Here is a 19,097-nt window from a genome sequence, read left to right as displayed (position 1 = left end):
GAGAGAGAGAGAGAGAGAGAGACCTGATCGGTTGTGTTGGGTCATTCCTAGCCATTTTCTGTTCTATAGGAATCTGCTCCCATTTGAAGTGTAAACTCCAGTCGAAACCTGACATCAGAGGGGAAAAAGTGAGGCAGTTATTTCTGGAATCAACACATGCAGTAATTTTTAATCGGTCGACTGATATTTTGATGGCCGATACCATACACATGATGTCATTTAAACAACGTGCAAAACAACTGCTGCGATGAAATGTAATTTAATTTACAAACTAAACTGAAATAATTAACTGCAAAAAAAATTAACCTGTAAAATAAAAGTATTAATTTAGTGACTTCTTGATTCTGTAATCCTGTTACAGTATTTTTCATAGTATAAAATGCTTCCCTGTAGTTCAAGCAGTAGAGCCTGGCAAATTAATAAATGTAAACTATAGTATTTTTCACAAATAAAGAAATAGTTAAAAACCTGAATAAAAGCTAACAGCGCGCTACACACTGGGAAACATATTTTCTCAAAGACCAGTTAATGCTGATTTTACATATGAGATGAATATGACATGGCAGCAAACTGGATATAGTACATAGTACTGGATATAGTACAACATTTGAAATCTGTGCTCAGGTGTTGGTGTTTTTTCCGTTGTCAAAATAAAAGATGCTTCCGACACTCATCAGCCAAGCAAAAAATAATAATATATCAGCTGGTATATCAGACTTTATAAATGAACCAGTTTATCCTTCAAAGCTCAGGTGAACAATCAACTGTGGTTAAAATGTCACTTGGGATCTTATGTGAGTTTGTCGGTGTGCCGAGCATAAGTGGCTTAAAGATAAGTTACAAGTATCTTATGATAACCTCTGAGAATCTCTATGACAATATCAAGATGCTGTTAAAGCAGCTAGATCTTATTTCTAGCTAATTATATTGCATAATGTAAATAACCCGAAGGTTTTGTTTGCAGCCATAGATAAGGTACTGAGTCTGTCTATTAATATTTTCTCTACTGCGACTAAAGACTTGTGTGAGAGTTTAAAAAAATATTTAATTGATAAGGTTGATTTTATATGCTTGAAAATTTTACCAGTAGGCAATGTTGTAATCGATGCAATGAATCCTTCTTATTGTTTGAGTAAAACAATTGTTTGAGTATCATTAGAGTGTTCCTCCTTCACGATTTTTTAAGGAGGTTGCAGACATTATTGGTCCTTTTATTCTATTGATTATTAATAGTAGTTTATTTTATGGCACTGTACCATCAGCGATTAAGCATGCAATCATTGAACCTGTTTTAAAGATAACGAACTTGAATTCACAGGATTTAAAAAATGTCAGACCCATTTCTAAATAGTTTTTTATGAATAACATCTTGGAGAAGGTTGTCCATTTTCAACTTGTTGATTTCTTGACTGAAAATGGTATAATGGATACTTTTCAGTCTGGATTTAGAACTAAACATAGTACTGAATCAGCGTTATTAAAAGTTACAAATTATATTTTGTTAAATATTGACTTCGGGAAATGGGTTGCCTTAATGCTGTTAGATTTGAGCACAGCCTTCGATACAATAGATCAGTGATGGGCAAACTTGGCCCTTCCGGGCCACTTTCCTGCAGAGATTTGATCCAACCCTGATAAAACTCACCTGCCTATAGCCTTCTAGTAGTCTTGAAGACAATGATTAGCTGGATCAGGTGTGTTTGATTAGGGTTGGAGCTAAACTCTGAAGGAAAGTGGCCTGGAAGGGACAAGTTTTCCCACCCTTACTGCAATAGATCATGTCATGTCATGTAGAACGCCTTAGAGACCATGTAGGGACAAACAGTGTTGCCCTTCAGTGGTTTTCTTCTTATTTGCAGGATCGGACATGCGCTGTAAACATCTGTAATTTTGTTTCTGGACCTGCGACTATCTCTTGGGGTGTTCCACAGGGATCGATTATTGGTCTAACCCTGTTTTTGTTATACATGTTGTCTTTAGGGTCGATTTTTAGGCAATACAATATAAATTATCATTTGTATGTGGATAATTTACAACTGTACCTTCCTCTTGGGTGTGATGACTGTACATCATTTGCTAATTCTTCTATGTGTTTGACTGAGGTAAAGGGATTGTTAACAAATAATTTCCTACAATTAAATGAGGATAAGACCGAGTTTATTATATTTGGGAATAGACTCCCTGAGAAAGAACTGGTTGAGAGTTATGGCCTATTGTCAAACAACATGCATAGTTTTGGGAAGAATTTAGGAGTAATTAGGACTCAGATATCTGCTTTGATCACCAAGTAAACAGTGTTGTGAAAGGACCTTTTTTTCAGTTATTCTGAATCAGTTATCTGAATTGAAACCTATCCTTTCTACCAAGGATCTGGAAACTGTTATGCATACTTTCATTTCCACAAGATTGGATTATTGCAATGCTTTATATTTAGGCCTAAGTGAATCTCTGGTTACTTGTCTTCAGTATGTTCAAAATGCTGCTGTGAGACTTCTAATTAATAAAACGGGATTATATAACGCCTGTGTTGATATCTCTTCTCTAGTTACCTGTAAATTATAGAATTCAGTACAAGGTGTTAATGTTTGTGTACAAAGCATTGCACAATCAGGCTCCTAAATATATAAAGGACATGCTGTCTCCTTACCAATCTCAACGTCATCTGCGCTCTTCTCAGAACTTGCTCTTAACGGTTCCTCAGTCTCGTTTAAGGCGTAGTGGAGATCGCGCCTTTTCAGTTGCGGCTCCTAAGCTCTGGAATGCCTTGCCACTATTCATAAAATCTTCATCAACTATGGACATTTTTAAAAGGAACTTAAAGACTTATTTCATCAGGCTTTTGGCGTTTGAGTGGGTCGGATTAATGTGAGTGATTTCGTTGTACAGTTTATATTGGTGTCATGCTGTGTTGGTATTGTATGTTCGTAAGGTTATTTTTTTTTATTATCACTGTACAGCAATTTGGTCAATTTTCATGATTTTGAAAGTGCTTTATAAACAACCGCTGAGTTGAGTTGTGCTTTAAGTATCAACTCTGTCTCATATGTTTGTCTCCTAATATTCCTTGATAACAATAAAATTAGACATAAATGAGTCAAATTTTTACAAACAATATCAATCAATATCAAAATTACTAAAACAAACTAAAATTAAAATGCAAACTAAAAAATATGAAAATAAAAGTTAATTTTAAAATACTAATAAATATTATAATAGTATATAAGTAATAGTAAAATAACACTGGTTCATAATGAGATCTATTGATTGCAGACTTTGGCGTCTTGGCAAATCTGAGCACAGTCTGAGATATCGAAGACGTTAGAGGAGAAACGTGTGAGATTATTCTCATCAGAAACATCTTTCTCCTTTTACTCTCATTGCATAGAAACAAATATTAAAGAGATTAAATTGATACATTAAAGAGATTTTTTTTTTGTTTGTTTGTTTTTGTGTGCTAAAGCAGTGAGATCTCTCTCACCTCCTCTCAGGTCTGCAGAAGCGGCCAGGTAGGCAAAATTATCCAGACTGATCACATCAATGATGGGACTGACCGCACGCGTGTGATCCTACAAGAGAACACAAACCACAAATGACCAGTGTAATTATGGGTAAAAAGCTTTGCAATTATTTGATTTATTTAGTAATTATTGAATTTCAGGCCATACAAGCAGAAAGGAGGACACAAGCCATTTGTGTGTCTCCATGAAGACCCTGCTGAACTTTCTTAAAGGGGCCATATGATGCTGCTAAAAATAACATTATTTGGTCTATTTGGTGTAATGAAATGTGTTTATGCGGTTTAAAGTTAAAAAACACATTATTTTCCACATACTGTACATTATTGTTTCTCCTCTATGCCCCGCCTTTTTGAAATGCGCCGATTTTTACAAAGCTCATCGGTCCGAAAATGCGAGGTGTGCTGTGATTGGCCAGCTATCCAGTGCGTTGTGATTGGCCGAATACCTCAAGTGTGAGACGGAAATGTTAAGCCCCTCACATACTGTTGATGGCGTGTCCCGGCCGGAGCGATGAGAGAAAAACATTAAAACCCATTACAAACGAGGCATTTGTTGCATCCAGTGGGGACATAATTACTGATTATAATGACTTATACTGTCTTTTTACACGTTGCGTTGCATTGCATTGCGCCGCGTAAACATAAAACTCTATCTGCATTTGTGATCAGAGAAATGACAAAAAACAGGTGCTACTCTACACTGCCCAAAACTCGCGTTTAAATCATCAGTGGCAAATCCTTTAAATGAAAACGTACTTACAGACTGTGAGTCAGAACAGCCGTCATTGTAGTCTACTCTCCCAGGATCAGTAAACAGTCCTCCATAAAATGTGCTGCACACATCTGGATATTTGGGTTAAACTGTTCTGGAACAGTGTTGTAAATACAACTTAACCACTGATTTGTAGTCGTGTCCTCTTTTGGAAGACCAAACAAAGTAGTTTCGCTTTCACAATGAAAAACAACAGCCTAGCGTGAGGGGAAGCCCCGGCTTAGCGTGCGCTGAGGCCGGGATAGAGTGAGCTGAGGCCGGGCTAGAGTAAACTGAGGCCAGGCTAGCGTGAGCTGAGGCTGGGCTAGAGTGAGCTGAGGCAGCGGGGTCAAGAACGGCGCGCCCGGCGGATCCGACGAATGAGCGGCAACCACATGTGACGACCCCGAGCTGGACTCCGCTTGGACGTCCTCTTTTGGTAGACCAGACAAAGTAGTTTCGCTTTCACAACGAAGCACACAGCATCTTCACGACATGGTTGCAGCGTCAACAATACTACAGTGAGAATAAAAGTTACGCCTTTCTTTGCGTGAACATTTGGGTGGCGTTATGCAAATCTTCCCACATAGTGAGGTAGATATGTGGGGGCGTGTTAGAACGAGCCGTTTTAGGTAGGTGTGGCTGACTCTGAACTTTTATAAAGAATATCTCTTTGGATTTGAGACTTTAGTCTTTGCAACTTTACAGATCTTCTTTATGCACCAAGAGCTTGTAACACTCCAAAGAGAAAGGAAAAATTGAAATCGCATCATATGCGATTAAATATTGTTAAATTTAAGGCTTAAATTTAAACTCAAAATAAGGTTTTAAGTTGAATTAGGAGGACATTTTTTAGAGCATGAAATGAAATTTCATCTATTTTCTAAATTCATTTTATGGATCTTATTATGAATGATTTGTCTCGGGTTACTTGACTGTAACCCTGTTCCCTGAAAAAGCGAGAACGAGATGCTGCGTTTCAATAACGCTTATGAGAACATTCTTTGTTCGACCGGTTGTGAAGCACTGTGTCAAAGATGCCAAGAATTGGCTAAAATAACCTTTGTGGGTGACGTCATTTGATTATGTGCACCTGCGGGATTATAAATAGACGTGAAACAGACACACCTGCAGGTTATACCTTTGTCTGAAGGGATGTCCAGGCACGCCTACGTCTCAAAGGGAGAACTCTTGCTAAAGCCATAGAGGATGCAACCCTCCTATTTGAATGGGCCCTAACTCCTAGAGGCGAAGCTTGACTGCGTGCCTCATAGGCTAGGGCAATAGCATCTGTGATGAGTGGGGGCGGGGCCGAGAGCTGTGGGAACAGAGCAAGGCCAGTGGAGTAAGTGATAATGCACGACACCTGCGCCACACACCGGTCTCGAGTTCCATGGAGGAGCTCCAGAAGGATAAAAGGAGGAGTGACGACAGTGCAAGACGAGAGAAGACCAGGCCTGGACTTTATTTTGTGTTTTGTGTGCGGCAGTTGTCCGCGAGGGGCTGCCGCTTTACTTTCATTTTGTGTTGGTTTAAAAGTGTTTAAATGTTCGCCGGTTCCCGTCTCCTTCCCAAACTACGAACTTTGTTACAGCATCCCTCACCAAATATGACATTGTTTGTCTCATGGCAGGTCTCACGGTTGCGGCCCCCATAGCATATGAAAAGCTGCTCCGACTTATGCCACTGGCTAGTGCAGTGGACGTAAATCTGAAGAGCACATACTGGACACAGTAAGTGAAGTCTTTCCTGCTCTGGTGCCGTAAACGGTGGAGGGCAGAAGGCTTCAAGAATGACTGGATTTAAGGTCGAGAATGGAACTTTGAGAAGATAGGGAAGATGAGGATGCAAAATAGCTTTGACCAGCCCAGGGGCAAAATTTAAGTAGGATGGCAAGACTGACAGAGCCTGCAAATCCCCAATTCTCTTTAGAGAAGTAATAACCATGAGAAAACCCAACTTTAGAGTCAGAAACTTGACAGGCGCTGACACAAGTGGTTCGAAAGGGGTCCCAACTGGACCCTCGAGCACTATAGTTAAGTCCCACGAAGGGACTGTCGCTCTGGTGGGCGGCCTCAACCACTTAGCTCCATGAATGAAGCTGGTGACATGAGGGTGCTTTCCCACAGAGATCCTGTCAATCAGAGCGTGGCAAGCCGAAATAGCAGCCACATAGATTCTGAGAGTACCAAGACATGTACCTGAGGACAGTGTTTTTTGCAGGAACTCTAGCACTGAAACAACTTGGCAGTGAACTGGGTCTGCATGGTGTGTCATACACTACCTTTCGAAAACACGCCATCGGAGGGCATAACTTCTTCTAGTGGAGGGAGCCCTAGCACTCAGAATCATCTGTACTACATCGGCTGGAAGCCTACATGTAGCATCTCTTAGTTGGTCCCCCACAGGGGCCAGACATGAAGGTTTCAGAGCTCGGGCCGGGGATGAAATACTGTCCCCTGCACCTGAAATAGGAGATCCCTCCTGACCGGAATCGCCCATAGTGAGCCATCGAGGAGAGATATTAGATCTGAGAACCACAGTCAGGTCGGCCAATGGGGCGCTATCAGTAAGAGGCGAGACCCTTGTTGACAGACCTTGGCCAGGACTCCTGGGAGCAGAGCGATCGGGGGAAATGCGTAAAGATGTAGTCTGGGCCACGTGTGGGCCATTGCGTCCAGACCCAGGGGAGCTGGAGGAGTCAGAGAGAAGTAGAGGGGACATTGTTCTGTCCCCTGCAAAGCAAAGAGGTCCACCTCTGCTTCGTAAAATCTTTCCCAGATTTGACTGACTACTTCGGGGTGGACTACTTCTGCTGCCACATTCATATGCCCGGGAATGTAAATCGCCCTGAGGGACAGGAACCTGTTCTGTGCCCAAAGAAGAACCTGCTGCGCTAGCCAGTTCAGGCGGCGCAACTGTAGTCCGCCATGGCAATTTATGTAAGAGACTACCGCAGTGTTGTCCACCCACACTGGCACATGGTAGCCTCTTAACTGCTGGAGGAAGTATTTCAGGGCCCGAAATAGAGCCTTCATTTCAAGGTAATTGATGTGCCAGTCGAGAAGATGACCTCTCCAGATCCCTTGGGCTGGACGGCCATCTAAGACCGCACCCCAGCCCGTGAGGGAAGCGTCTGTTGTTAGCATCTTGCAACGACAACACGCACCTAGAGTGGCACCCAAAGTCAGAAACCGGGGTCTGAACCCCATAGAAAGGGTACGAAGCCCCTGGCGCATAACCCTTATTTGCCTCTGGGGGTTGGCCCTTAGATGAAATTCCCTAGCTCTGAGCCACAACTGAAATGGTCTCATGTGCAGGAGGCCCAAAGGTATCACCGTGGATGCAGCTGCCATGAGACCTAGAACCCTTTCAAAGTAATGGAAAGTAACATTCTGGCCAAGCTTGATATTCTTTAGGGTGTTTAGAATGGAGTCGACACATGCACGAGACAGCTGTGCCCGCATTGTGATCGAATTCCATACAACCCCCAAATACATTGTCCTCTGGGCAGGAGAGAGAATGCTTTCCTTGGCATTGGGTCTCAATCCCAGAGATTCGAGATGAGCTAGGACAACATCCCAATGTCGAAGCACAAGCTCTTGAGACTGAGCCAAAATCAGCCAGTCGTCTATGTAATTTAAAATGTGAATGCCCTGGACTCGCAGAGGAGCCAGTGTTGCATCCATGCATTTTGTGTATGTGCGGGGTGACAAGGCTAGGCCGAATGGAAGAACCAGATACTGGTAAGCTTTGCCCCCGAAAGCGAACCTCAGGAACTTCCTGTGTTGTGGCAGGATTTCTATGTTTCTATGTTCTGAGGTAGCGGTTCAACCCACAAAGATCTAAAATTGGATGCAAACCCCCACCTTTTTGGGAACCAGAAAATACCGGCTGTAGTAGCCTGACTCTCTGTCTGGCAGGGGAACACTTTCTATGGCCCCTTTGTTCAGCAGAGCTTGCAATTCCTGTGTCAACAAATGTGCTTATTCCGGTTTCACAGAAGTGGAGAACACACCGTTGAAACACGGAGGGCGACGCGCAAACTGTATCCTGTAGCCTTTCTCTACTGTCCTTTTGACCCACGGAGAGATATTTGGCAGTAGTTTCCATGCTGCCAATTTCTCTGAAAGGGGCACTAGTTTTGACACTTCACTTTGCTTGGGGAATATTAGATGTTCGGTGTCCTGAAACATGGCAGGAGGCAACCAAACATTTAACATTTAGCTGGAGACGACTGTGTCAACAGAGCCACCAAATTGGCCGGAAGGAGAGATGGGGGCATCAAGGAGTAATATGATGCCCTTGATGCCCATGAGGTTCAGCCACATGTGCCTCTCCGTGGAGACCATAGGTGCCATTGAATGGCCAATGGCACAGGCCGTCGGCTTAGTCGCACAGAGAGACAGGTCTGTGGGCCAGCGAAATTCGGAAAACAATGGCCAGGCTCATGCTCAAGTCCTTGAGCAGGTCAGCCTGGTACACCTACAAACCCGCCATGGTGTGCAGGGCAGCACCAGCCTTATCCGCTGCTTGGAATGCTTTCCCCCCCAGTGAGGATGTCAACCTACAGGGCTTGGTGGGAGCATTGTTTTTTTCAGAGAGGATGAGCTCCCAGGGGAGAGATAGCCCATAAACGTATCTTCCACCTGGGGAATCATCATGTAGCCCTGTGCCTTTGCATCCATGATAGTCGAATAAATTGACGTTGAAGGCACAAAGACATGGGACGAATAGGGCTTACTCCATGAATGAGTTAACTCGCCATGGAGATCGCCAAAGAAGGGGAGAGACCCTCCTTCCCTCCCCTTGGCCACCTGACAGTAATCTGTCATCAAGCTTCGAGCATTTGGGGGTCTCCTGCGGCCAGTCCAACTTTAGTTTGCCGACTGCCCGACTGACTTCTTGGCTGACACATGTGTTGACACACGTTCTTCACGACCAGTTATTGAAACGCAGCATTGAGAGTAGCTTTTGATAGGGAACATCCATGCATGTGTTAAAATTTTATTTAATGTTTAATTTAATGTTATTACTGGATCTTCTAAAACTCTAAAGCCATCCAAACAGATCAGCCAAAACCAGTAGTATAATATAAACTAAATTGTTTAAATAAATTAAAATATTTTTTTCTCCAAAAGAGGAAAAAAAATATGAAGAGAAGGATCATGGCATTCAGAAGAGAGAAAGATGTCAAATTTATCATCTCTCCCTCAGCAACTGTATTTTTGTTATGGTCCGCGTAAGAAAGCTCACGAAGACGCAGATAAACACTAGGGAATAGACATTAATAACAAAGATACTGGAGACAGGAATGAATTACATGCCAATATAAACATGCCAAATATAACACTGAGGGAGAACTGAGGACTTATAAGCATGAACCAAACAAAGGAACTAATGAGGTAATTAACAAGACAACAGGTGGAAAAAATGAACTAAATCAGAAGACAGGAAAACTAGGTCAAGCCAACAACACAACAGAAACACAAGACATACATGTTACAATTTTATTGCCAAGGTAATATAACACAAAGTATAGTGTTATAAATGCATATTCAATATTTAAAAAATGAAAAATGTGGCTAGATTTAGGATGTTGATCATTGCAGAAATGCATCATCTGACTCTGTGTAAAGGCTCTGTGAATGTGCAGCATTCACTGATGCAGAGCATAGTGTGTTCTTTGCAAGATTTGCTACTTTGAAACTTTGCTTGCTGCTGTGCATATACTTGTGCATACATAAAACTATTTTCAAGCATGTAAACCTGCAAGTGTCACATGAAAAAAAACTTGTGCCGGGGAAGTTAAGCCAAAGTTAAGCCAGTTGCAACTGTATAAGTAAAACAAGTGTTTTCAATTAGAGCTGGCGCTGTACACAAACACGCTGAACTCTGTGCTCAGAAATCCATCTATAACACACCCCACCTACAGCAGATTCATACAGCATTTGACATCAGGACACTCATCTCAGAAGAAGCCCATGGCTTGTCAGTAAAAATTAAATAAATAAATATAAAAAATAAAAATAAATAAATAAAAAATAAAAGCATTTTGTAAATCTAAATTTTGACATTTAACAAAAATAGATTTTTTTGTGGCGCATTTAATAGATTTGTATTTCTGTGTTCTGAATTTTTAGGAGTGAAACTAGTGGTAATCATTCAAATTCTAATATTACATAATTCAGAATTTCTTCTTTCTCTTGATGATCTCAGTATTTACAACTAATTTCACCTTTAAAAACCTAAACATCTGCTGTTTAAAAATACAAATCCATAAAAAATGTGTCACAAAAATTATTTTTCAATTCAAAATGACAAAATTCAAATAGTTTTCACGCCCCATATGTTTCAAGCAGTGTTTATCTGTTTAAATCTAACCGACTGTTGCTCAAGGCTTCAGACACTGATTCTTTTTCAAAGTGTTGAGGAGAGCACACAGTGTTTCTTTCAGTGTGTATCATTAGATTTCTTACAGCACTCATATTATTCAGATATGCGTATTAACTGCTTGTCCTGTTCCGGCCAAGGAGGTCGCCTATGAACTCTCTGTCTGTCCTGTTTCGGCCCAGGAGGTCGTTTGGGAACTGTTGTCCTGTCCCGACCCAGCCAAGGAGGCTGCCTCTGAACACTCAGCCTTGACTTCTCACAACTCTGTCTTTTAAAGTCTGAGCTTTTTTTTATAGCTCACAATTGGTTCTGGAATTCTGGAAAATTTCACATAGACTTTACTTTGGATACTTCTCCAGTTCTTATTGATTATGTTTTTAATATCATGTGAGGCAGCACTCTATTCAGTAACAAAATATGGTCTTGTGGAAATAATATTCTTATGTTTTACTTTATTCAAGGCTTTTTTTAATATACTCTCTGTTTAAATTGTCTTATCTTAATTGGGGTGAAACATTTAAAATTTGAATCAGATTTTACAACATCATATTTTACAGCATTGTTTTGTAAGACTTGGAAGTCATTGATTATTTGTCTTTTTTCTCCCTCTCCTTGTCTTTATTTTGATCTTGTGTTGTTCATTATTGATTTAAAATCATTATTTAAATGATAATTAATAAAAATCAATCAAAAAAGGAACTGTTATCTTTGCTCACTGATTGCAAGAGAAAATATGAATTTGTTAGGATAACAAATTCAAATTCCTCTATGATATAAATCTATGTATTGCATGTTTCTATAAATTTCCAATATTCATAAACATTTAAACAAACCACCTCCTGGGTGCCCTATGATTTCTTATAAGAACCATCCACACAATATATTATTTTTTTATTAAACCGTTGGTATCCACTCTTCCAGCTTTGTTCAGGACACAAAAGTTGTAATCAAAAATATCAAGGACATCTTTCTGGTAGGGCTGGAGTGGGGCCCATTTTACATAAATCTATTAGAACATGCCATGGAGTACAGAAACTCCTCTGTTAATAACTGGAATCTTTTCTGGGAACGTCCTTGTCATGAATCCGGTCCATGAACTTCCGTCTGCTTACCATCAGAGGTCACCCTTTCCATTACATTGACTCTCGCACTACACAAACTGTTGCATTTCATCCCGGACTACATATCCCATCATTCATTGCACTGATTGCACACAGCACTGATTGCACATAGCTGTTTCATATTACTCACTCACTATTTAACACTCACTCAAACAACCATTCTCGGCCGAGTATTGTATGCGCTTATCGCAAGCAGTGATAGCTACTTTACAGAGCCCTCGTTAGTTTCCCAGTCCTAGCCTTGTCTGTTTTCCCGGTTTCTGATCTTTGCCTGTTTTCCTGGATTTATCCCCTCTAGTCTCGCCCTTTTGATTCTGTTCGCCGATCGTTGACCTACGCTAGTCCTAGGATTATTCTTGTGTCTTGCCCGCCATATACCTGTTTGCCATTGTTCGACCCTGCTTGTGTTTCTGACCTCTTCTGCTTTAATAAAAGCTTGCACATGGATCCGCACGTCTCACGTCTTGTCAGCAATATTCACATAGAAAAACATTTCTTAAAAGGTAATAATATTTCAAACATTACTGTTTAACTGTATTTTTGATCAAATAAATGCAACCTTGGTGAGCACAAGAGACTACTTCAAAAACATTTAAGAAAATGTAATAATTTCAAACCTTTGACCAGTATACTTTACATGGGAAGTTTTTTTTAATTTTATTTAAAAGTTCATAAAGCCAAACCAAAATTAATTTTGCTTATCCAACTATGCATGATTATAAGGTTAGTTTTATTTTTAGTCATTTTATTTTTATTTAGCATTGTTTTGTTCCTGTTGTCTTACTCTGTCATTAGAAGCACTGATCTAGATAAGTTATTATTAAATAACTACCAGTCTGGGAAAGTTATAATATATTTCTGTCAGGACCCCTATCATCAGTTTGGATTGGCATATGGTTCTGTTCTGGGCAAGAACTCCCTGCGCATACATGCAGCCTAGCATGGACAAGAGCAGGGAGAGCAGCGATAAGCCCCCTATAGGTTAAACAGATCAGAACCAACATAAATGTACTGCAGATATCATTAATGTTCATATTTTAGAAATTAGTCTGATTTAAAAGGGAATCAGAAGGCCGAATCCTAACTGAACGAGAGGAGGAGCTGGGGATGGAGGAGGGTAATTAGCTATTGAGCCAACAAGAAAGCTGCTGATAATACTGAAGGACCTTATATAAGGATGCTGTGATAGGCATCGTTTCCCTATTGGTAGACGTGGATCAGCTGACAGTCAGCTGATGTGAGCTTGACTGATGTGACCTGCCAGAACTAACGCTACGCTTGATATTTGCTAATTTGTAAATATTTTGTCATTTTAGATTTATTTAGGTTATGTGGTCTGACCAATAGCAAGAGGTTTTGTTTTGCACAACCAGAGGCGTGTTCATGATGACATGTGTTGTGTTAGTGTAGACGTGAGCAGACGTACCTCTTTGACTCTCTGGATCATGGGCTGCAGCCAGTCTGTGTTGACCTCACAGTGACTGTCCAGGAAGGTGAGGATGGAGGCCGAAGCCGCAGACGCCCCTCTGACACGAGACCGGATCAGACCTGACCAGCACCAACACATGTTCATTCCCATTCATAACACATCGCCATTCCAAAATAATTATAACAACACTAAATAATACCATTATCAGCTGAGGCTTGTTTCTCAGGTTAACCCAGGTGAAAAAGAAGTACTCTTAAATGTATTACAAATATACTTGAAATTCAGATAGTATATTTATAGTACAATTGCACTCCTAACAAGCTTACTTGAAGTGTGTTAAAAATGTATTGAATTGCATTTTAATATATTTTTAAAATGCATACTAGAAGTACTTTGGTAATAAATATATGCTTAGTTACGCTTTTAATAAATATGTTAAAACACAAGCATACATTTGTGACATTTTAGTGTATTTACAGAAAACATACTTATTTTACTCTTACTTAAAAGTATATTTTATGTTTACTTTGTGTAAGGACATAGTAAAATGATACAGCTTTTAGTGATTTTAAAGTATATGTATCTTACTTATAAACCATATGTAGACATACTGCAATATATATTTAAATGTTTATGTAATGAACATGTGCTTCAGCCTGCTTTTCAAAAGGAAGATAAGTTAAAAAACATTTTTAACCTTTTAATATATTTCATAAAGTATATTAATTCACTCACAAATACATTATCTATAAAATAAGCAAAAGTAATCTTACATTGTACCATTCTTACATTGTTGTCAACTACGCCTTAGTAAAATAGCATATTTAAAATCAATATATTGTTCGGTTTTACTTGTTTGTACTTGTAAAAGAATACTAGTCTGTTTTGCAATACAATTCAAATATATTTTAATTTCAAAAATTTAAATACATGATATATCATGTATTCTTTTAAATACATGATATATTAATTGTAATAGGCTACTATTTAACTGTATTTCCACAAGCATTTCAGCATTGAATCATTTGAAGTGCATCATGAATCATATTTCCAAAGATATGCTTAAAACAACTATTTATTTACTTGTTTATGTACCTAAATTCAAACAAGCTCAGCTTACCACGTGACGCGCGAAAACAAACCTCATTGGCTTTTGTGGAAGTTTAGGCGTGCTTGCGTAACACGTGTTACAGAACCTGATTGGTTCTCGAGCATCGGGCAAACATATCTGAGCTACCGTTTACTAGTTCTGTTGGTTGTGTGTATGTGCGTTGATGGATGTGAATAAAAGTTTAAATTAAAACTGTTAAGTCATATAGAGCAATCACATCTCTTTAGAGGACTTGGGAGAAACCAATCGATTCAAATGGATTACTTTTGCAATGTTTGAAGTCATGAAATGTGAACAATTTTGGTGACTTTCAGCGGAGGGACATAAATCAGATTTCATTAAAATACATCAGTTTTTGTTTCGAAGATGAACGAAAGTCTCGAAGGGTTTGGAACAACATGAAACAGAGTACTTGATTACAGAATTTATATATATATATATATAGGAAAAATGACTTGTAAACTCAATGGCACACAAAGCCATTTGACTTTCAACTGTGATCAGCTTTTGATCAGCTGAGCAGTTCTGTACGGTGGCCGAGAAGTGCAAAACAAATCACAATTCTGAAAACAAAATAACAAATTACAAATGCAAATGCAAATCTAAAAAACTAAATAACAATTCAGAAAACATTATAACAAGTTAAAAAAACACAATGACACATCTGAAAACAAAATAGCAAGTCAGAAAATACAATGACAAATCCAAGTATAGGCCTCTGCAGACCAATGTCATTTTCATCTCATCTAAATTATAATGCCTGAATACTGCCTGATAAAGTAGCGTTTATGAGAGTTGCGCAGCTTTTGTGTACAGCTGTTACAGGGGGGGGGTTGATAAATAAAGCAATCCCATGGCACACTGAAATAGCAAACAGGGGAAAAAGATAGAAAGGGGACAAATCAACAATTAAACACTGCGTCGTCAGTGTTGGTATTGTATCAGACATTTGCACTTAACATTATATGAAAATCAAGCTCAAATTGAGTTAACAAGGTTTTTGACCAGCGAATGACGGAGATCTGTGTTTTGTCTGTCTATAGAACGGCTGCATCTGAGGCAGCAAGTGCATTGCATTATACACTTTCATCAACTTTTACAGGTTATATAACATTTATTGTAGCTATATGGGTGCTTAGTTTTTCTTGTTGTTTAATATACTTGGCCAAAATCTCATGATATAAATGATGAAGCGTGATATGCACAGGATATTAAAAATGTACAAAAAGTATATTGGCTACAACTAGATGGCAAACAGCCTACTTCTCCACTCTTCAAACACACAAACACATTAGCCTTTAAATAGCTGTACTATTCAAACGTCAGTTATTTATTTACCCTTGCATTGCAAAAATCTGAAAAAAAAGTCTCCTCCTGTGAGATCTGGAGATCTGTCTCCTCCTGTGCGCGGTGTGTCAATCTGAATGGAGGCGGGGTGAAGTTATGAGGTTTCGCTGACAGTTTAAGGATTCAATGGCGTTATTAAGTTTTATTATTGGTTAAATATTTGTAAAAAACCCTCTGATTTAACCCTCTGAAATAATAATAACGAAATATAATAGAGATATTAAGTTTGGATAATTTTTCATGGCACACCTGACTGGGCTAGGGTATGGCAACTGCCATACGGAAACGGTCTTAATGCTGTTTGATATAACTCAATTCATTTAATTTTCCTAATAAAAAGACTGTTGAACTCTTAAAATATTTTGTATTTATATTCTCCCCTTTAAATTCTCTCCGCCCCACATAAAAAAATCCTAATTTAACACACCTCTGCCTGTTTTTTTTTTGCATTCCCATTTGCTCAAATAGCAAAAGAAAAACCCACAATAGTATTTTCACGACTTATAAAAAGAATAAAAAAATGAGAGAGATACTGATAACGGCAGTCAGAAGAGAGAACTGTCAAATTTACGTCACTGCCAGATGCTGTAGCAACACCCTCGCAATAGCGTTAACTAGTTTTTTGTATTCTGATTCAAAGGTAATATAATACAGAGTACAGTGTTGTAAATGTATGCATATTTTTATTCCATAGTAAGGGCAATTCATACAATACATTTAAACTGAGCTACTTTAATACCATCTCAGTTCTTTCTACCGCTAGTCTGCTGTTCTTCCTGTATAATTTGATTGACAGATGTCTCGTCCAGTCAGCGGTAAGTAATCTATTCTATTAAACCAATGGCGCTGTCTCAAACTATACCTACCTCTTCCGGTTTGTCTGATTTGTCGTTGTGTTTTCTGACTTGTTATAATGTTTTCGGAATTGTTGTTGTGTTTTCGGAATTGTTATTTTGTTTTTTAGATTTGCATTTGCGTTTGTAATTTGTTATTTTGTTTTCAGAATTGTGATTTGTTTTGCACTTCTCAACCACCGTATTTCTGCAAAGAAGAGCGGGCAAATATTGCAAAGTTTCTGGTTTCATTTTAAAAATAAATCTTTTAATCTCATATCAATGGATCTCACAGGTTTTATTCTGGTTCACATATTTCCTAATAAAGTGACTGTTGGGGCTCTGAGTGTCATGCTAACTTTGGATTCAGCACTTCTGTCGAAGAGATGTTAGGCCTCATTAACATTATGTTCAATGTAACACAGAGTGCTGTATGGTGACGACAGTCAAGAGGATAAAAACAGACGCTCGTGTCAAGCTCGATGAGGATTTAGTCCAAGCTTTGAAAGGTGAGAACAGAAATTCTATGCATATCTATGCAAATTAAAATACATATATTCAAAAACACCACTCAAAACCACTGATTAATTATTTTTCCTTTCACAGACCCTGCGATGCAGTTTTCATAAGACCACAGTGTCTGAATTGCAAGCCCTCAGTTGCAGAAAATGCAACAAGTCGTACTCAAATAAAAGTGATCCTCCACTTGAACATGGCGATGGTAACATTTAAAATGTTCTTTCTTTGTTCGGTTTAGCCATTTGCAGGCTTAACTTTGTAAAAAAAAAAAAAAAAAAAACGCACTTTATTCACACCTGCGCTTTATTGTTTTTCAGTAACTTCTTTATGTGTGTGTGTGTGCGCGCAAAATTGCATTGTGATAAATTTTTATTCAGTGATGGAATATTTATAGTGTACTTTCCAGTAATACAGGTATAACAGAAATGTTCTACAAATTGACTGAAATAGTTATTTTATAGCATTTCACTGATCTTTATTTTAATTTATTATAAATTATTTTGGTCAAGAGTTTGTATATGCTGCTGTACTTTTTAAAAGTACTCAAGGAATTAATTGTTGTAATGTACACAAGATATAGCAAATTAAAGTTTTCTAGATGTGAAAGTGTGTGTAATGCTCATTTAATGATTTTTGTACTTTTTAATATAGCTTTATAACAAACTAATAGTGTGTTGGTGATTTATGATGAGTTGAAATGCTATTGAAAATGTACTAGAATCACATTAAAGTGAAGCTTAAAATACAGTATATTCTAACTGTACTTCAAGAAGTATAAAAGTGTATTGTAAATAATGAAGTACAATTACATTACTTTAAGTTGTTCCATTTTAACACAACACAAATATATTGCAATTAGCTTAAAGTTCATCTTAAGCATATCTTAAAGAGCACTTCATATATTTTGTTCCAAAATAACACATTTATTATGCACTTAGTATAATATAATAAAAATATAATAAGTGCATCGATATTAGTACAACTTAAGTGTATTTCTTTTTTACCTGGGAAAGGCCACATGGAATGGGAGTTTTGTGCCATTTTAATCCATATCTGGTAGAATTAACTTCATCTAAAAGTTAATTTACCTTAAGCAGATATACAATACCATTATAAAAGTTTGGGGTCAGTCAGATCTAATGTTTTTTATGTTTAATGTTAATGTTTTTGAAAGAAGTCTCTTCTGCTTACCAAGGCTGCAATTATTTGATTAAAAATACAGCAAAACATTTTTTGAAATATTATTACAATTTAAAATAAGTGTTTTCTATTTCAATATATTGTAAAATGTAATTTTATTCTGTGATGTAGAGCTGAATTTTCAGCATCATTACTCCAGTCTTCAGTGTCACATGATCTTCAGAAATCATTCTAATATGCTGATTTGATGCTCAAGAAATATTTCTGATTATTATCAGTGTCGAAAACAGTTGTGCTGCTGAATATTTTTGTGGAAGCCATGAAACAATTATTTTTAAGATTCTTTGATGAATAGAAATTTGAAAAGAACAGCATTTATTTGAAATAGAAATCTTTCGTAACATTATAAATGTATTTACTGTCACTTTTGATCAATTTAATCATTACTTACTAAATAAAATAATTAATTTATTTTTCTTATTATTATTTATTTATTTTTAATCTCACTGACTCAAAACTTTGTAACAGAAGTGTGTGTATTTAAACTTTGCAGGAAGTACGTGTCAATATGCATTTATTATAACATTTAATATGTTTAGTATATGAATGTATCTCACACGTACCTTCCCGGCGCTCGTTTCTCAGGCAGCGCACCTTCGGGATCTGAGAGAGCAGTCGACAGTCTTCAGCTACAGAGAGACAGACAGAGAGAGAGAGAGAGAGAGACAGAGATAGGAACATCAGATTTCCCAGAATGCACCAACAAGAGAGTGCACATGTGCATATCAACATTTCAACATGATCATGTTAATGGACAGTTAAGACTGTAACACACAAGATACATGTAAACAGTGCATGAATGAAACAAGCACGCACACACACACACACACACACACACACACACACACACAAACATACAGACAGACACACACACCA

General features: G+C 38.2%; 1 protein-coding gene across 1 annotated transcript in view; it reads right to left on the bottom strand.

Moving 5' to 3' along the window:
• Positions 1-23: 23 nt before the first annotated feature.
• LOC107572016 (polypeptide N-acetylgalactosaminyltransferase 16-like) overlaps positions 24-19,097 on the bottom strand; it is a gene marked incomplete at its 3' end in the record, with an annotated part of 47,320 nt that continues 28,246 nt past the window's right edge. Inside the window, exons 5-8 of the mRNA XM_016258419.1 lie at positions 18,785-18,850; positions 13,209-13,330; positions 3,479-3,566; positions 24-108 (exon numbers count right to left, since the gene is read on the bottom strand). Of these exons, the coding sequence (XP_016113905.1) occupies positions 24-108; positions 3,479-3,566; positions 13,209-13,330; positions 18,785-18,850 (361 nt within the window). The remainder of the gene's footprint in view (positions 109-3,478; positions 3,567-13,208; positions 13,331-18,784; positions 18,851-19,097) is intronic.

The sequence above is a fragment of the Sinocyclocheilus grahami genome, unplaced genomic scaffold (genome assembly GCF_001515645.1).
Source record: "Sinocyclocheilus grahami isolate Dianchi unplaced genomic scaffold, SAMN03320097.WGS_v1.1 scaffold1682.1, whole genome shotgun sequence".
Taxonomy (NCBI): Eukaryota; Metazoa; Chordata; class Actinopteri; order Cypriniformes; family Cyprinidae; genus Sinocyclocheilus; species Sinocyclocheilus grahami.
Note: the sequence above shows the minus strand (reverse complement) of the source record. Positions and strands in the feature narration are given on the sequence as shown.